Source organism: Anser cygnoides, chromosome 15, assembly GCF_040182565.1.
Source record: "Anser cygnoides isolate HZ-2024a breed goose chromosome 15, Taihu_goose_T2T_genome, whole genome shotgun sequence".
In the NCBI taxonomy this organism is placed as follows: Eukaryota; Metazoa; Chordata; class Aves; order Anseriformes; family Anatidae; genus Anser; species Anser cygnoides.
In genome coordinates, this window is record NC_089887.1 from 12,899,303 (window position 1) to 12,918,826 (window position 19,524).

Below are 19,524 nucleotides of genomic sequence, written 5' to 3' on the forward strand. Positions count from 1 at the left end.
TACGCTGAAACGTCTAATCTTAGTAAGCCACAGAGCTGCTTGATAATATGGACCAACCGGGAATTTCCACGCAATTACTCACCGCGGCTACTGGCACTTACTTTGGCTGGTAAAAGTCCTTCTTGTCTGCTGACCCCAGGCTCTGCAAGACACAAGACAAAACAGATATGTTTCTTTAACCCTTTGCCAAGCAAGTTTCACTGATGAAGATGTGTGGCAAGCAGGCAAAGCTGTGCCTATGGGTGCATGGGGGCTGGCTAGGCAGGCTCGGGGCACCTTCGTCTGCCTCTCCCAGCAGGCAGCTCAGGACCTGCAGCCACTGAGCACACCGCGGGCAGAGCCCGCCGGCGGCTGGGGCTGTGACAGGACAGAGTCAAAGCAGGGGTACAAGGATGCGTTAGGTTTGAACCCAGTGGATCCAGGCACGTCCAGGTCTGCCACCGCTTGCAGAAGTGTGGCACCTTGCATCAGGAGGGGCGGCTGGAAACAGGATGGGGTGCAGGGCCGGCGGAGAGCCCGAGCCCCACAGCCACTCCCTGGGGATAGGGCCATGAAATTCTTCTGCCAAGAAAAACCACACCAGACCCCAAGCACATGAAAGCCTATCCGGGACAGCCTGACGCACGCCGAGGCTCCCGTTTGCTAGCACCTGCGCAAATGTCACAAACTCCGCCACCACCACGATCTGCTGAAAGTCTGACACCGTCCCAGGCACCCACCGGGGGCTGCCGGCGTGCCGGGTCCCCGCGAGCTGAGCCGAGCACGGAAGGGCCACCGCCACCCGAGGGCTGCAGGAGGGCAGGCTGCGCCGGACACGGAGGATGCTCGCGGCAGGCCGGGTGGACGGACAGACCCACCAAACCTGGGTGTCAGCAAGGCCGTCTCCTCCTCCCCCTCCTCCTCTTCTCGGGGACAGTCCTCACCTCACACCCCGCCAGGATGGGGGGCAGCAGCCCGCAGCGCGGGGTGGCCCCACCACCGTCCCCGTTGTCCCTGTCCCCACAGACGTGTGCCGGCTCGCGGGCAGCGCTGGGGCTGGGCCGGCTGCCTGCTGGAGTTTTGCTCGGCGGTTGCCAGGCAATGGCGAAGGCGAACGCCGCTTCGGCGGGGAGCAGCGGGCCCGAATGCTAATCAGGGGCGCAGGAGCAGTCCCAGCCCCACGCTGCCCCTGCCAGCACCCCCCCGCCTCAGGCCTTGCTCCCACCCGGGGGCAGAGGAGCGGAGGAGGAAGGCCCCGGCTTTAAGCAGGCAGGGCTGAGCCGGGCCCAAAACGCCCCACGGCCCCCAGGGGCTGCCAGGCCAGCGGGCAGTGCCCCGGCTGTGTCTCCCCGGGGCTGGGGGGCACCCATCTTTGGGTGGGTGGCACCAGGAGCACGGGGCTGGGTGTACGCGGCCCTCATGCTCGTCCCGGGATGCGTACGTGCCTGAGTCCTGGCCTGGGGCAGAGCTGGAGCACAAGGGGCAGCCCTTTGGGGTGCCGAAGGCCGTGCGAAAGCTCGGGGGGAGCAACGGCAGCAAGGGGTGACAGCAAAGGCTCCATGTGATGGGAAACGAGCCCGGCAGTAACGGCACAGGGCAAAGGCAAGCCAACAGCATGTCCTGCTGCACCCTCGGAGCAAACGGCTTCCCAAGGAGGCTTTGTCTCTTGCTGAGGTCTCTTCCGCTTGTTGCGGTGCTCCTCCTCACGGAGCCTTCCTCCAGCCTCCCCACAGGCAAAGGCTCCTCACCAGCCGGTTTGTTTCACCACCCTCGTGGTCTTCCTTGGGAAATGTCCTTGCACTGCCTCTGCCCAGCACTTGCCTCGTTCTCACTCCACTTCACCATCAAAACAGGCACGTTCCCAGATGCAGTGCTGCAAGCAAGCCCCCACCTCAGGAACCTCCACTCTTTCTGGCACAGCACTCCCACGAGATATTTCATTACGTCTTTAAACTCGACATCTAAACCACAGAGGGACGGTTCCCAAACTACGGCTACAACGCAGTTCACGAGCCACAACAAATTCAGCTTCATAAGATACCTGTGCCAGCAGGGACCACGGAGAGCTGGCGATATTTAAGGAGAAGCTGCAAGCAGCTTCCTCAGCACCCTCCAAGCGACACATGGAGAATGTGCATCCTGCAGTCCGACCCCAGCCCAGCCACGGCTGAGCCCTGCGGGAGAGGCTCCCAGTGTCCCCCCAGGCCCTCAGCGGGTCTGGGCCAGCAGGGAGCTGGCGAGGAGCGAGCAAAGCCAGTGGCCACGGCCAGCAGCAAGAGCCCCCATGGGCACGGCCGCTCAGCCCCGTCTGCAAGCCCCTGGGCAGGATGAGCTGCACAGGCAGGCTCCGAGATGGGGTGGTGGGAGCTCGTCGAGCAGCTGGGTTTTAAAAGTCACAGAAAACTGAGAGGGTATTAGAGAACTGGAATAAAACGGTGAGGCACTAGCTTTGCAGAGAGGAAAAACAAAACAATAAAATGGGGAGCGATTGTAGCAGTGACTAGCCAAAACATCTGATTTTGAGCCTTATTAAGAAAATAGCTATCGAGGAGGGAAAGCAGAATTCCAGCAACATGTCCAAGGAATCAGGCCTGGAGCAAGGCCCAGAGCTGTGGATCAGCTCCTGGCTCTACCACCACCCCACTGGCTGACCTCAGGCTCTTTCTTCCCTCTCCGTGCCCAAGCCTCCCCAATTCCTTTGCCTCATCCCTCTCTTCCCGGAAGAGAGAGGGACCACGCGTAGCAACCAGGCAGAATTCCCACCGCATTTCAGGTCTTTCTGCTGAGCACACGCAAGGGGTGAGGACGTGCTTTGACCACCTCTACGAGAGATGCGATCGATGGGTGAGTGGCAGCTGGAGGTGGCCGCAGCATCGCCCTGGGGCAGTGACAGCCCCAGCCCCGCCGCACAGAGTACGGCAGTCTTGGCTGACAGCCGCAGGAGGGGACGATGGCAAAGAAGTGGTCGAGGGAAGGAGCACTTGGTCAAAAGACCACCGTAAGGAAACAGAGCAGAGTGAAGCAGAGGAAGGGAACACAAAGCCGGAATCTTAGGAAAAACGTCCTGGCACTCAGCTTCAGCAGAGTTTGAACCAGCTCCAGAGGGGAGGGGTAGAGCAGTATTTCTATGGGCTTTTAGAAAGCTGACCTGATAAGGCATGGAGACCTGTGCCAAGGGGACAGTTCCTGGCCTTACAGGGACCTAGGGAGAGCTCTTCTTTTCCTGTCTGTGTCTGGGGACTGGAAGAGGCAGAGAGCTCCCAAAAATGAGCAAAAGGTGGCTTGACTTTTTTCTTTGCCTTCTGGAAGGAAGGATAGCTCCTCCTGAACCGATACAGGCTATGGAGGCTTTTATCTGTGCAGTTATACAATGAAAAAACAAATGCCTGCCTTCGTGCTTGCATTATTACTGGTGGTCTACTGGCTGCCAGGAGAGTCATCTGCTGGTGGTTCAGGCACATCAGTGCATAGCTGGGGTCTCCAGAGGCTGCGGCATGACGGCTCCACGACCAAAATAAATCCGGGAGCCACAGAGGCTCTGGGAGGCTTGCTGATGCTGCAGGGAGACCCCAGCCTTCCCGGGGGGACAAGGGGAGTGGCAGCATCCCTGAGTTCAAAGAGCCCCCCGCATGCTCCGAGCCTCCCCACGCAGCGTGAGTCACCCTCCAGCGGGGCCGCGGCGCTGCCTCTCGTTTGCTCACTTCATTGATGACTCAGGGTTTAGGAAGCACGTTTTAAATCCCTTAATGAAATAATGGAGAGAGTCTTTTTTTTTTTTTTTTTCCAGCATGTATTTTTAAAACAAATACTTGAACGAGGCTTGCGCCCATCTCCGTCATTCCCTCCCGAGACACACGGAGGTGAATGGCTGGGGGGACCGAGCCTGGGGGCACCTGGGGGGCAGAAGCAGCCCCCGGCACCTCCTGGCGGGGCTGTGCAGGGAAGGAGGGAACCCATGACTGGCCTGGACAAGCCCTGCAGAGCGCAGCGGTGCCACGGGGCACTGCTCAACGGCGGGGCTGAGCCTCGGGGGCACCCACCCTTCTGAATGCGGATGGGCCCTGATGGTAACCTCCTGCCCCGGCAAATTGCCCCAGCAAAACAAGGGAGCAGCAGAACGGGACGCTGGCACCACATCCACAGCTCCTGGGCCAGGATGCAGCCTGCCAAGACGGGGGGATTGTCTGCCAACATGATTAAGAAAGTGTTGTCCCAAGCATGGCCAAGGTCATTACCATTACCCCCAGAATCCTCCCCACGTAAGAACAACTGACCCAGGCTGGGACTGCGCTTGTTTTGAACAAAAGACCTCTCTGCGTGATGCTCAGAGCCCTTCTGCTCTTGCCTCCAAAAGTGCAACATCACAAGAAGCGCCTTAGAATGGTAAGAGGGCAAAAGGAAGGTAACAGGATGAACTGAGAGATCAGAGTGGTTTTATTACCATAAAGGAACCACCATAAGGCCGTGTGCCCGGGTTCTTAAAAAAAACACCCCTTGCTTGCAGGCAGGTTGCTTTTAACCTGCCTGCAAAAGTGCAGCCCCCAGGCTAGTGGAGCAACACCAGCAGCACCCGGACCCTCACCGGGGCTGTAGCACCAACACGCAGAGAGCAGCAAGGCAGCGGAGCCCCGGCGCCTGCCTGCTCCCACTTCCCCAGAGGCCTTCCCATCGCTGCTCTTCCCGATGCTCCTCACCCAGAGGACAGAGCAACCCCACGGGAACAACACAGCACCCTGGCTGGCTTCAGCGCTGCCCAAAAATCTCCTTTTAAATACTACCTTTTGTACAAAATGTCAAAGGCATCCATGGACTTGGCTTTTTGTTTAAACCATGACCCACCACTTTCACGAATCCTTTGCAAACCTCGGAGAACTAGGGCCAAGCTGAGTGCCTGAAATTATTTTCTTAATGTCACATTTCAGGCACTAAGGAAACTACTTTGCAAGTTACTGCCAGCCTTGCTGGTCCCCAGCAAGAATTAGCTCAACACGCCGCAGACACAGAAGATGAGACCACTTTAAAGGACAGCACCGAGTTCGGAAATTCAGCCAAGCTGGGGAGGTAACAGACACGGCGGTGCAAACGAGGTTGCTCACGGAGGGGCTGAGGCAGAGGTTTTGCATTAGCTGTTTATTCACGCCAGCAGACATCAGTCCTCTTGTACTTTTTACTCTCCTAATATGTTGCCAAGCGTAATCTCAGCTCATCTTTTTCCGGGCAGTGTCCCTAGGAGAGCGAAGTTATTAGCGAGGCTGAAGAAGCCTCATGCAATTGTTTAGAAACGACACCAAAATAATCCCCAAAGACAGGCAGCTGCTTGCAGGTGGCAGCTTTCTGAGTCGTTCCAATAAACTCTAGCGCAGTAACTCCCAGAATAATCAATGCCCACACAAACAGGAGGCAAAAACCAAGGGTTGAGTTATTTTTCCCTGCTAGAAGAGCAGGGAAATAAACTTGTGGGCCGAAGTCCACGCTGCAAAGCTGCCCTCCACAAACCTCCTCGCCTGCTGCACCCGCACGGGCAGCGATGCTGCAGCTCCCACCCCGTGCCTGAGGTCCTGGGAGGGGACAGGCTGGCTGCTGTGGGATTTGGGCGCAGCGGGCAGCCGCTCGGCCCCGAGGCAGGGCAGGGTGCACTGGGGGCCGTGGCTGCGCTGCCTGTCCCCCCCCAGTGAGATCCTGGCGGTTCTGCTTTCAGACACAGCCATTAGTCAAGCTCGGCGTATCTGCAGCATGCTGCATTTATGACTAATCGGGAGTCAATGCCTGACTGTCGGCAGGGCAAGAAAATTCAGAGCACTGGGATGCGAGAGGATTGCTTGGAGGTTTTGTCCACCTGTCCTTGCTAACAGCACCCCTCTGCGCGAGGGCCGACCCCCCCAGTGCAGCCCATCACTCAGCATGACCCACCTGCGGCACAAAATCCGGTACCTTAGCCCCAAAATCTGGTGGCAGGGGAGGGCACAGGCCAGGCCACGTGTGGTGGGACAGAGAGAGCAGCGGGAAGGAGGAGGACGCGTGCCTCGTGGAGGCCCTGGTCTCTTGGAGGACCCGTTTAGGCAGAGGCAGCCCCCAAGCACTGGCGGGCACGGGGATGTGCGTGACAGCAGCCCCAGCTCAAGCCCCAGCCTTGCACCACCATGACCCTGCCTCCTGCTGGGACCGACCCAGCCGGGGGATGCTGATGTTCCCAAAACCTCACTGTTCAGCATCCAGCACGTCCCAGCTCTGCTCTCGAGCACAAGTCCGACCCAGCCACTACATTTACCTGCAGACTGCTGATTCACACACACGCGCCGGGTTGGACAGACACATACTCGAGTTGCCCCCGCTTTGACTGCGATGCAAGGTGAAAAATATGTCAAAAACTTGAGAAAATTGATTTTAGACCACTTTGGGGAAAAGGGGAAGGGAAACATGGCTATGCAAGTGAGGTGCCTTGAAGTACTCCAGGGCCTCCGGAGCAGGGCAGAGCAGCACAACCCGTGCCCGGAAGGCTGGAGGAGCTCCCCGCGTCCTCCCAGGCGCTGCAGGGGCACCGCACAGAGGAGCAGATGCAGGTTGGACTGAGGAGGAAGGGGCCCAAGTGTCAGCACCATGAGCCGTCCCGGCACAGCCCTGCAGCCTCACACACTCCTCCCTTGCCTTTGTTACACCAGGCAATTAAGTTCATGCAACTGGGCTCGGTGCGGCACAAAACCTTCCTCTCCTCAACCCAGGCAACGAGGACGGGCTCCTTCCTGAGCCTGCCTTCCTACAGGGAGAAAAACCAAGCCTGCTAACGAGCATCTGCCAACACAGCCACCCCACAACAAACACGTCCATTTCCACTCCTCGCTCCAGCCCCTGCACCGAGCTGGAGCCTGTCCTGTCCCCCCCGCTGTCTCCCCGCCTGCCCCGTACCCCCGGCCCCTTCCCAGACCCCCTGACCTCCCCGGCGGGGCTGCTCACCCGCAGCTCCTACCCCACGCTAACACCGACCGGAGCTTCAAAGCATTTCTTATTTCTTTACAGTGCTCAGCCACGAAAGGTTTCGCTGTACTCGTACGGTGCTGCTAGATGCCTGTGGAATTAACTGATGCGTACACCCACGTGCGTGGATGCACAGCCTCTTTATCGACAAGTTTCTCTTTTCGAAGGGATTCCGCGAGCTCTGCTGACACGGACCGGGAGGCATCCACTTGCTGCTGCTTCACAGGAGAGTTTCTCTGCATCACAAAACTTGTAAAGTCGCTGCCAAAACCACTGGAGCTCGTAAACTCCGCGAGCTCAACAGCACGCAGGGTGACACTCGCACAGGCACGGGCACCCTCTCTCCGTGTTTGCATTCATCGGGCCCTTAATTAGGTGGGGAAGGAGCTGCAGGAGGAGCAGCAGACAGGAGCTCTAACAAGCAGCTGATAGCTGTTACAAACAGCATGCTGCGCATGTGCTATTTTCTACCTTTTTTTTTTTTCTTTCTTTCTTTCTTTCTTGATTACAGCCTGCAAACTATTACTGCAACTTTAAGCACGTCGGGAAAGAGCTATGCTTGGGCTTAAGTGTTTGCAGAATCAGGGCCTAGATGTGCGGATGAATGTGTTACTATTTATACCAGAAAGCCCTCAGCACAGTGCATGGGGGTGCAGCGAGGCTGAGCCAGCATTGCCACCAGAACCTGGGTTTCTCTTTTGCTTCCTTTCAGGGGGGGTCAGCTGCCTGATCTTTAGTGTCGCATGAATGCACTGCCTGGTATTTTTATCTCCGGGCTTATGAGCTCGCGCGTGTTTATGCCGGTTTGTAGGTGAAGTTACATATTTCATCACTGAAAGGAAAAAAAAAAAAAAAAGGAAATACAAAAGGCTGGAAGCCGTGTAGTCAGCTCTCAGCTCCACGGCCCTGCAGTTAATTACACCCTGTTCTCCAGCATATACTTTAAACGCTGCGTCGCAATCCCTGTAGCCGTGCTGTGTGTCATTCATCCTGACAGCAGGTCTGCCCGCCAACCCAGCTAATTATAGTGCGGGAGGCAAATGACTGGGCTCCCGCCCCGCTGCCTGCTCCTCTCCATCAGCCGCACGCTCCCGGGACGCCGGCGACCCCGGGGCTGCAGCTGGGGCTGGCGATGGATGTTCCCCCGCCGCGTGCAGGGTGCCCGTGCGGGGCAGCAGGGGGGCACCGCGAGGATGATGCTCCCCAGGGAGAAGCCCACCAGGGCCCCGACTCCCCAGGAGCTCCTTTCCCGGGGCAGCAGCCTCGCCGCCCCACAACCAGCCCTGTCCCCGCAGGAGTAGGATGCCTCCCGGGCAGCCCACCTCTCCTCGTGCAGACCTCTGCATCTCCCTTGTTTTCCCCCTGGCCATGGCTGTTGGGTCAACTGCATCGAAGCGGGCTCTGGTTGTACCAACAGCATCACCACCCATGGGTGCTGCTGTCTTGGGGCTAGGAGGATGAGTGTTCAGCTTGGTAAGAGAGAAGTGGCTTTTAGGATCCCTTGGAGCGGTTCTGCAGGCTGAGCTGAAACCAAGCTCAGCCCCACGTGCCCAGTGGTGCCACCAAGGAAGGCACAAGGCCAGGAGCAGCTCCAGCTTCCAGCAGCCACCAGGAGAACCTTGAGATCCAAACGGCAAAGAAATACCCCATCTTCCACCAGCCCTCAGCGGGGACAAGCCCCCAAGCACCAGCAGAGCCCAGCACGAGGGTCCCCTGTCCGAGCACGCAGGCTTTGCCCCGGAGACCAGGATTGAGGCCACCCAGCGCGGTGCGCTCGGCCATGAAGTCACTGCTTTAGTAACACACCTGGAGAAGGGAGAGGATCCGGCCAAGCTGCACCCCTGGCGAGCTATTAATAACCCTGCACATGCAGGACCTGCAGCAACGTGAACCAGGCTGCCAGTTGGGGACCAAGCAAAACCCAGCCCTCGCATGGGACACCGTCCAACCAGAGCTTGAAACACCATCAGAGAACAGGTCTCTCATTATTTTGGCCCAGAAAGTGGCTCCCAGGGGTTATACAATGTCTGAGTCAAAATATGTAAATACAAACCCTCACTTCTGGGAACCTGGCTGCCGACAGCTGGCCCCGTGCCCATCCTTCGTGGCATGATGCAAACAAGACCGCAGCGCGCTCTTGAGTTGCTGAGACCCTGTGGAAAGGCCAGAGCTGCTTGCAAAATGACAGGCACGCCGGGAAACAACGGTGCTTCTTGCAGCTGGCCTCCTCCTCCTCAGTGGCCCGGAGCGAGCCACCAGGCCGTGCTGAGCATCCTTTTCTCACGGACCCTGACTTCATAGAGATAACTCCACCAGGCAAAAAAAAAATCTGCATCTCCAGTCTCAAACCAAAGTGATTCTTTCAAAGCCAGGGCTTGAGGCGTATCTGCCAAACCATTCTGGAGTTGTAAAGCTCTCCAGAATTAATACGTTACAGGCTTTTGGGAGCCGATGCCAATGCCCACGCTCCTTCAGCCCCTCCATGCACATCGCCCTTGCCCCTGCAGACTCTGGCTTCCTGGGCACGCCAAGCCCCGCTTCCAGCCTCCTCCTCCTCGCCTGCAGCCCTGCTGACGGTGCAGGTGGCCCCAGGGACGCAGTCACGGCACCAAGCCTGTTGGAGTTTAAGAAGCGTTTGGACTGTGCTCTGTCACATGGTCTAAAATTTTGGGTAGACCTGTGTGGTGCCGGGAGTTGGACTCGATGATCCTTACAGGTCCCTCCCAGCTCGGGATATTCTGTGATTCTGTGATTTATGGGTGCCTGGGGGAGCCAGGGCGAGCCCACATGGCACAGTGACCCCGGTCACCGGTGGCTCAGCTGTGTTGGTTTTAGGCTGAATTTGCCTCCTGCAGCACCATCACAGAAAGCTGGGAGACACGCACCACCAGAAGGCAATGCCGGCTGCCACCGAGGGCAGAGCTGGGCGGAAAGCCCGGGCTGCTCATCGGATGCATTTTTAGGCAAAGCAGACACTCCCAAAATCGTTCAAACAGAGAGAAATGCACGGCAACATTACTGATGCGCGTTACAGGTGAGACCCTAAGTCCGAAAAGTCCGGGAAACCCCCCAATGCTCCACACACAGCTCTAGGAACGCCCCTCGCCACCCTGAGGCTCTGGGAAGGACGTCCTGGGGCTCACCAGGACACCCCAGGGTCCCTCAGAGGGGGTCAGAGCTGCGGGATGGCCGGGCACGTGCCGCCCAGCGTCGCAGGGACTCCCGGCACTAAGTGCTTACACGGGCTCCAGCCGTCCAACCACCACCAACTATTTAGGCATCAAACTCCATAAAGGAAGCACAAGACACACTACAGAATAATTCGAGCGCATTATAAAAAGCCCAGAGGGGAAAATAGATTTTTGGAATGTGTTCTCAATCTCATTAATTGGGAAGACAGCCTTGGAGGGGAAAAGAAAAAAAAAGGATTATATTCCTCCCCAAACCATTATCCACTCTGAAGAGTGTATCATATGAAAACAGTTATATAAAAGAATAAATTATATTTGGAATGGCAAGAACCCCAGAATAAAGCTAGAAACTCTGATGTTCCCATATAAAGATAGGAGACAGTTATCTGTTCCAAATTTTCAAGTTTTCTGCTGTGCCAATTCAAATTCACTACATACCAGCATAGCCATATAAAGGGGACTCCACCCATGTAATCTTGGAACGAGCAATAATCCCCCAAACTATCAATTTAATGTATGGGGATACAAAATGAGACAAGAATGTACTAACAGGGAGAGCAATCCATTAACTACATGGCAAAAGGCACCAGAATGTGTGCGCAGGAATATCTATTTAAAGTGACATTTGCATTTAAAGACCGGATCTGAAATTAAGGCTTCTGCACGCAGACATCATCGATTCTGCAAATTAAAAGGCCATTTCTAGATCCAATGTGAATTTTATTTTGTTTTATTTTCTCCTATTTGTTCAGTGTCACGTTTCTTGGCCAGCGCTGGAAAAAAACAACTCTTGGTCGGGGTTTTTTAAATTAGCTGTGTTTCTGATCAGCTTTTCCAGGGCTCCCCTGCACCAGTGTGCAGCTGAGGGATGGGGACGGTTCAGAGCAGCTTTCCCAGGGCGCGAGGCTGGAGCCTGGGCTCTGCCGGCCGCGCTGTGAGCGTAGGGATCCTCGTGGCTCCGGGTGCCTGCATCAGCCCCGACCCCACCGTGCTGCCTACAGAGCTGGGGCATGCGGGCGCCAGGGCGGGCACGCAGGGCGCTGCCGTACGGGTACCAGCACTCGCGTGCACCAGCGGCCCTGCTCCTTACCCTGCGCACACTGTGCGTTACATCTGAAGTGGGCAAAATCTTCGATTTTCACAGATTTCTGCACGTGCGGCGTGGTCAGACCGAGCCTGGATCCTGCGCGCACGTCTCGCGTCCCGGTGCAGCCCGCGGCCAGAGCCCTGCAACACGCAGGCTCCCCGCGCCAGCTCAACGACACGCAGCGCTCGGCAGGGACCGTGCCCAGTCCTTTTCCTGGTGGGAAGAGATGGACGGGGGGAGCACAACAGAGGCAGGAGAGCACTCATCTGCTACCAGATCCAACCCCGGCTGCAAAAACAGCCCCAGCAAGGAGCCCCCTTTTCGCTGGTCCAAAGCAGAAGCCCGAGGAGGAAATTGCTTCTTTTCTCCACCTCTGCCAGTCTAATAAAAGACAACTGCTCCTCCAGAAACCACCCCGGCTTGTTCGCGAGGCCACAGCGAGGAGCAGCAGCCGCACAAACAGCCCTGCAGCGAGCGTGCTGGACGGCACCCAGTAGCCAGCAAGGAGACCAGTCCAAGCCATGGAGATGGAGGCGCAGATAAACCAGGTCAGCTAAGTGTTTCCATTCACGCCAGACAGTGACTAATAGACTACATGAATTTGTTACTCAACCGAAGTTAAACTTTTCAGGCCCAGAAGAGCCAAATAGTTGTTCCAAGTGAAAAAATCCTGCAGGATGCATTCCTTCACCATGTCCCATGAATACCCAGGGAATCATGATTTCAGGATGGAGCTGATAGTTCTTTCATATATCACAAAGAATAACAAACTAACCTCTCCTTTATTCTTTTTGCTCCTCAAATGCTATTTACTCGTGGCAAGAACACGCACGTCATGTTCACGCAGCGCTCTGGGAGGTGGAGGGCTGTGCAAGCTCCGCATGCTGTTACTGCAGCAGATCAAACAAACACAGAAAAGAGAAATTTGTTTTTCTGGCATTATGGCTGTCAGCACAGACAATAAAAGAGTATGGACGACACAGCATCCACCTTCCACCCCTTTCTGGATTCAGCGTCATGGCATGAATGAGCTTTACGCGGAGAAATGAGACTGAAAACCAAAAACGGATGAACCCATCAGCACTTGGAAGCTCCTCTGAATTTCTTTGAAATGTGACAGACAGAGCACGTACCCGCAGCGTCCACGCCACGCAGCAGGCACGGGGCAGCGCCCTGCACCCTGCCCGAGCCCAGCCTCCTGGGGTACGGGTCTGGCGCACCCACGCCACGGGGCAGCAGCCCCGCGCCTCGTGGCAGAGCCCAGACACCACGACACACGGGCAGCGGGCCAGCGATGTTACAGAAGCCGTCAAGGCCACAGCCGTTTTGTTCACTCTCCGCTTCAGAAGATGGCATTCTCCTGGAGCAGCAGCCAAGAGGCAGGCAGGTCTCACGGTGTAACGCCGCGTTACGCACCACCACATCCCAGGCCGGTGGCGGCTGTGCGCAGGGACCGCACGCAGGCAGAGCTTTCACCCTTTCCGCCTGGAAAAGCACCGTGCTGCACAACTCAGAACAAACCTATTGCCACCGAGATTGTTATCTAGAGTCAGCTGAGAAACAAGCTTCAGGAAGGCTTCAGGAAGCCAAGACAACAAAACATACACTCGCGACGTGATACAACCCAGGTAAAATCCTTGCACAGAAGGGATGACATAATATCCAGGTCTCCTTTATAAAAATGCAATGCTTTCTCTCAGCAGGACAAACGTGCAGCTCTGCAGAGCCTGCAGCTCTAGCATCCCTGCTTTGCAGGTCTTCAAAACCAGAAACACCCAGGTGCAACGCCACAGGGCGCAGAGCAGAGCTGGAAAGCAAACCCGCCCTGTAGCACGCCGCCCGCTCTCCGCCCTGCCTGGGCCCCTCCAAGCCCCCTGAGCCCCCGTCCTCCTCAGTCGGGACCCCGCAGACTGCTCTCAGCGCACCATCAGGGAGATTCAAGGAATCTCCTCGTGGCGACGGGGATGTGAGTGCCTCACGTCCCAGAGCTGTGTCACAAGGACCCTGCTGGCTGCCCCTCAAGTGACTGTGCGGAAGCAGTCCCCGCGCACCCGGGGATGCAGAGGAAGGCGAAACGCCGACTGCGCTGCAGTCTCTGGCAAAACTCCTGCCAGCCCAACCGCAGCAGAGCTGGCGCTGGCACGCAACGCGCCGGGCACGTGCAGAACAGACTCACGTTCACGCAGGGCCGTGCCTGGCAAGGGATGCATATCGGAAGCACTTTGCCGAAGCACAGCGGCCTCTCAGGCGGCAGGTGACACATGCTGCGTGCAGAAGGCGCACGCCTCGAGCTGCCGGGGTTTTTAGTGCCGGGCAGGATCCGCCCCTCCGCCTGCCGCCCACGGCCCTGCCCGGTGCACCTAAGCCCTGGCCCCCGCCCTGGCTTGCCTGGCAGCTCCCACCCGCATCCTCAGGCTCACCCCGTCCCACGAGCTCCTGTCCCCAAGAAGGCTGCTCTGGGGAGCCTCCAAAACCAGGGTAGCATCCTGGGCTGGACCGACAGCCTGCCCAGCGGACGCTGCCCAGGTCCCTCCTGCGCGCATCCTCAGCACAGAGCGCTCTGGGCACCACTGCCTGCTCCAGCAGCCCCCCCAGGCCCAACCCTCCCCTCCTTCGTCCTCTGCCTTTCTGAGCCCGTTCACCCTCCTGGCCTCCACCACAGCCAGAGCCACAACCCGAAAAAGTGACTGCCTTTGATTCGTGTTAGCCTTTTCCCTGCTAATCTCTTGGGGTACCCCCTAGCTCCAGCACCGCAAGGTATTAAATCGCTCACCATCTCCACAGCGCTCAGGGCTGCACAGGGGCTCCTGCTTCCTTCACCTACTCCACCTCGTCCTCGTCTTCCTCCCCTCCCTGCCGGCAGAGCAGCCGCCTGTCCCCAGATTCCCATCCGGCCGCCCACAGCCTCTCCCCAGATTACAGGCCTCTCCGGCTGCCCCAGGTGAGGTGGCAATCACAGACCTGGAGGCAATTTCCATGGAAATGTCTTGGCTCAGACGCGGGTTTATCTTCCCCTGCTTTCTGCTGCCTGGAAAGGAGCACCCCACAGCACCCATCCCACAACACCCATCCCACAGCACCCATCCCACAGCACCGGCAGCACGGCGCCGCGAGAGCGATCCCCAACGAGCGCTGTGCGCCAGGCAGAGACCCCCCCGGGCACCAGCACAGCGCCTGGCCCAGCGCCCCGCGGTGTCAGGGGTGCTGACAGCACTCCCTAATGGCTCTCCCTAAATGCTCGCCCACCTCCGAGCTCCCGGGGCCAAGCCTCATGAAAGCCCTGCAAGCCCCTGCGGAGAGCCAGCCGGGCGACTCGCTGTGGGCACTGACTGTACAGGGTACGGTGAGTTTACAGCTCCTCTCCCCAAACTGCGCCATATTCCGAAAGCGATAATTTCCCTTTTCGCTGGTTTCTTCCCTCTGTCCCACAGGAGCTGATGCACTTACCACCTCCTCCCTCGCTGGCCGTGCTGCTCCCACCTGTGCCCAGCAGTGCCAGCCCCGTGACATTAATGCTCACTGTGAACGTGCGGTAGCTGTCCTCCTCGCTGGGGACTGCAGCCCCCGAACCGAGGAAGGGTTCATGTCCTAAGCAGGGTCCAGTGTCCTCCTGCTCCCATAGTCAGTCTGCTAAGCACCGCCACAGCAGTGACCCCAGCCCCGTGCGCCCACCACAACGCCGTCAGGGGCAGCAGAGACGAAGCAGGCCTTCATCCCCTGCTGCTGCTCTGGCAGTTTCTTTCACAGGCACGATGCGCCCTGGGAGGATGCCGGGGCTTCTGGTCCAGCCCAAGCTTGTGGTAAGAGAAAAGCACCCGAATATCACTGACCCTCCTGGCAGGGGTCACCAAGCACCATGCACCGACGGCGAGAGTCACTGCGAGGTAAATCATGCATGCATCTCCGTGCAGAGTGACGGGGTGGAAGAACCGCCTGAACTGGGATAAAGGAACACGAGGGGTATTTATCGATGCATGGGGAAAGATCCAGGCAAGCACCTCCCTCCCCGGGAGCCAACCTGACCCCGTGCAGCCTTCGTCCCCACGGGCTCCAGCACAAGAGGGGCCTTTGTCTCTGCGGGGCATGGCAGTGGGGTCCTGCACAGCAAGGAGGCGAGTGGGAGCGTAGGCTCCTACACAGACCCCACCGGCAGCCAAAAGCCTAACAGGAATTTGTTTTAAAGCCTCCGATCTGCATCGGGGCTCCCCCACCGGGCATTGCATATTCACGTATTAAGAGACACTCACTGCCTGAAAACAACTTTTGCCCAAACAACAACATAAAAAAAGGATACGCCAGGGATTAAATGACCTGGCGAGCCACGGGCACAGCCAAGGGTGGAAAACAAGCAGTCTGGGTCTGACGACAGCATCGCGATGGCATGAAAGCATGGCACCTTGCTGCCCAGGCTGCGATGTGCGGGCAGCAGGAAGGTGAGCAGGGCCGACAGCGGGCCCCGGGGAAGCCTGCCTGCAATCAGACAGCATTGTGGCTGTTGCAAGGGAAGAAATTAAAGAAATTCATCATATTTTGTTCATGCTCAGTAAACACTCACTGGAGAGTCATGATTAAACCTTGCATATGCTCTTCCCCGAGCCCGAGCAGGAAGCGACAGGGCTGGTTATTGCGGCGGTCACAGGGGATGGGGAGCCCTAGGGCTGGCGAAGGGCCTGGGGGCCTCGCGGGGGACAGGGACGGAGCTGCTGGGCCTGCAGGAGCGAGGACAGGGACAGCCGAGAGCTCGGCTGCGGAGACGGGACGGGAAAAGGCACAGATCTGCAGTGAAAAAGACGCAGGAGGAGATGAGGTGCTTAAAGGGGAGCCGGGGAAGGAGAGCAGGCTCAGCCTGAGCTCCGCTGCTGGCACAGAGGCAGCAGAAGACACCGGCCCCTGCCCGATGGCCGAGCCCTGGCAGCCGGGAGCACGGCCCCGGTGGGGGCTGCGGGCCCCCCGCCCGCGCTGGGGCTCTGGGGCTGGGCGCCTGACCCCGTCTGAACTGGGAGCCCTCTCTTTGGAGAGCAGGGGAAAGCAGGAAACTCAAGAAAGAAGAAATAGGGGAAAGGGAAGAAAAGACTGCTGTGTTAAGAGATGCAGGAAGAAAAGAAAAAAAAAAAAAAAAAGTTGAAAAGAAATCCCTGGGGAATTGTGGAGGAGAAGAAAGAGCGTAGACAAGCCAGGCGAGCCAGCGAGAGAGACAGAGAACAGGAAGCGCCTAACTAGGATGGAGACAGAGATACTACAAACCCGCGTGACGTCAGGCCGGAGTGGCAGCGGTTTCCAAAACAACTCCAAACTCCAGCACACAGGGAGGGAGAGAGACACGCGGGAGCAGGGGAAACGAGATGGGGCTCTGCCCTCGGAGGGAGCTGGAACAGAAGCTCGACGAGTCTGCAGCGCGCAGCCTGCTCCCGTCTCCCCTCGGTTTGCATTGGCGGGACAGGCTCTGGGGAGCCGGCAGACACAGAGACAGAGGTTATTGTAGAGCTAGGCAGCATCGGGAAGGAAATTCCTGAGGGTGTTTTCCTAATTGACACACACAATGCAGTTACAGTCCCCCAAAGCCCCTGTTCGCAAAAAGGTAAATGCTGGATGCTCCCAGAAAGCTGAGCCAAGGAGCGAGCAACAACAGAGACAGGGACTCAGAGGAAATAATTCTGAAAGAAATGGGAACCACACACAGAGAATTGTCCTGATGGCAATGGCTTTCCTCTGCCCCAGCCTGTTCAGATTAGAGGGCTTGTAGCTGGGTTTTCGGGGGCTGAGGATGAACACGGAGGCTGCCAAGGCGGGGTGGACTCTGTCTGCTGGCAGAGGGCAGAGAACAAAGTGAGAGAAGAGGGGGCGAACCCCCACTGGGTTGGGCCATGGTGCCCCTCCGTGGGCAAGAAGCTGCCTGGTGCCCCGGGGCCCCCAGCCCACCCCAGCAGCCCAGCACGGGCAGGGCTGGGCAGCCCAGGCGCCCACCCGCTGGTGGAGGAGGGCAAGTCCGCAGACAGGACGACTCTGAGAAGGGAGGTTTCTTGGCTGGGTGGATGAGGCGGTGACCAGGCAGCTCTGCATCCATGCACAGGAACTGACTCGACCTCATTTTGCACAAAGACAGGCAGGCAAAGACCTCCGCATCCTGCCGGGATCTGCACGGGACGCCCACAGCGAGGACACCCCACCGGCACAGCTTCCAGCGCGTCCTTCTGGAAGAGATTCCTCTACCGCAGCAGTGCCAGGAAGATGGGAGAGACCCATCCTGGTGCCGTCGTGGGCACAAGAGCACGGCCTGCGGGCTGGGTGGCGGTGCCAGGGTGGGAAAGGGCTCCCGGCCCTGTGCCACGCACCAGGGGAGATGCCACCGGGACTGCTGCTACGCGGGGTCTGCCCAGCGGTGCCGTGGGTGCCAGCGGGGCGATGTCCCCTGGGCCAACACCAGTGCGCTGCAGAGCCCACGGCAGCTGGTGCCCGCTGGGATCAGCACGGCCCCACCAGGAGCCGCCGGCCTCCCCCCGGCCCCTGCCCGGCTCCTCGCTTCAGAGACCCCACGGCTGCTTCCCTGCCCGGGGGTGCGGGGAGCCTGACTCATGCGCTAGGAGAAATTAATAAGCGAGCACAGAAGAAGGGCTCATCCCATCCAGCAGCCAGCATGAATCACTGCTTTTACTGACTGCCTAACATATTGTTCCAGCACTGAGTCAGTACTGCTGTGCAGGTTAACAAGGGGAGAAATTAAAAGTTACGGTCTATGAAACGCAGTAGCACTGAGAAATTATAAAGCGGTGCTACTGTAAGAAAGCTAATAGGACTACCCACAGAGTCCCAGAAAAGACAGGCTCTGCTCCAGCTTTTCACCAGCTTTCCCCTGCACAGCTGTGCCCCCCCCCAGACAGCCCAGAAATCAAACCCTCGCTCCGCCATGAGCACAGGCCAGGTACTCTGCAGCGACAGCACGCTTTGTGTCTGCGAGCTGCCACCTCTGCACTTACTGTTTTAAACGTGCAACCCTGGCTGGGAGAAAAACTGCAACTGACTGAGCAGCTTTGGTCTCGGGGCAGGGGACCATCTCCTTCTTTAGGACCCAAACCGCTGCTCCCTACTGAGAAAAGCCACAACTACTCTTCCCAAGAGCGTCGGCCCCCATTTCCCACCCCAAAACAGCTCCTGCAACGCAGCAGTGTGTCACCGATGCAAATAACAACTACAAACGGAGCCTCGCAAAACAAATTGTAAACCTTAACATAAAACAAAAGGCTCCTGCGCTCAGACTGCTGCAGTGACCTCCTCTTTAATGTTGCTGCAGAACAGCTGTGATGGCGTGTCTCGAGTCCTTTTAAGACCCTCATTTACCGACAACCTACATGCTTTGCAATCTGGTAAGAACTCAGCTGATACAGAGCACAGGGCTATCGCTTGTGCTTGGAGAAACAAGGGAGAAGAACCTGACTTCATGGAGCAGAGAGAGAGATGAGAAACTCAGATTGGGAAACGGGGTCAGCTGCTGGGCTGCCCTGAAACATGAACATGAACATACCCTAGAAACAAACGCTGAGCCTCAAGTGACTCTTTCTGATCATATCATCCACAAACGAGTCTCAACCTTCTCTGACACCAGCTGATGAATTGGCTTTGAAGATACCGTGCAGCAGCAAGTTCTGCAGGTTAATTCTTCGTGTCTAAGAAAGCACTTCCCCGTGGCAGCGCTTCATTCGCTTCCTTGCCGTCCTGGGGAATGTATTTACCCTCAAGAGAAAGTCCAAGAAGCATGGAAAGGGCACTGACTCACGCTGCTGCCCACAAACACCAACCTCGCCATGCGACACGCTGTGCCGGGACCCTGGCATAGCTCTGCCAGCCCCCACCTGCCAGGACGGCCACCACTGCCACCAGCACCTCTCTCTCCTTTGTCACCTCTCCTTTGTCACCTCTCCTTTGTCCCCGTGTCGCAGCACGCCTGGGACCCAGGCAGTCCCGAGACGAACGCAGTGTGAAGCATGCGTCTCCATCCCACCCAGGGTCATCCGATCTTCAGCGTCCCCAGAAAAAAGCTAATCTCAACGAGCCATCAACTCAAAACAAAATAAAATACGCTCAACAAACCAGCAAGCACCAGATTACCCCTGTTTTCTCCTACAAGGATCTAATTCAGCTCTAATAGGATAGTTATTATTATATATTAAATGAATGGCAATTGATTATTAAGAGTGCATTCATTGAAACTGGGCAGATGTGTAACAAGATACCTACCTATTACATAGCTGTGAAACCACACTGAATATGCTTCTAATGACCCACCGGTATTTACTTAAC

At 57.5% G+C, this 19,524-nt stretch overlaps 1 protein-coding gene across 24 annotated transcripts in view; it reads right to left on the reverse strand.

Moving 5' to 3' along the window:
* The window catches only part of LOC106033340 (ankyrin repeat and fibronectin type-III domain-containing protein 1-like), a 213,237-nt gene that overhangs the window by 58,871 nt on the left and 134,842 nt on the right, over window positions 1–19,524 (reverse strand). For 18 of the 24 annotated variants that reach the window (XM_048061865.2, XM_048061904.2, XM_066977702.1 and 15 more), the window contains one exon: window positions 102–142. In XM_048061865.2, the coding sequence (XP_047917822.2) occupies window positions 102–142 (41 nt within the window). Of the gene's footprint in view, window positions 1–101; window positions 143–923; window positions 1,083–13,405; window positions 13,508–14,002; window positions 14,135–19,524 lie in introns of those variants that run through there. The other 6 variants (XM_048061961.2, XM_048061953.2, XM_048061966.2 and 3 more) reach the window with 4 other exon arrangements.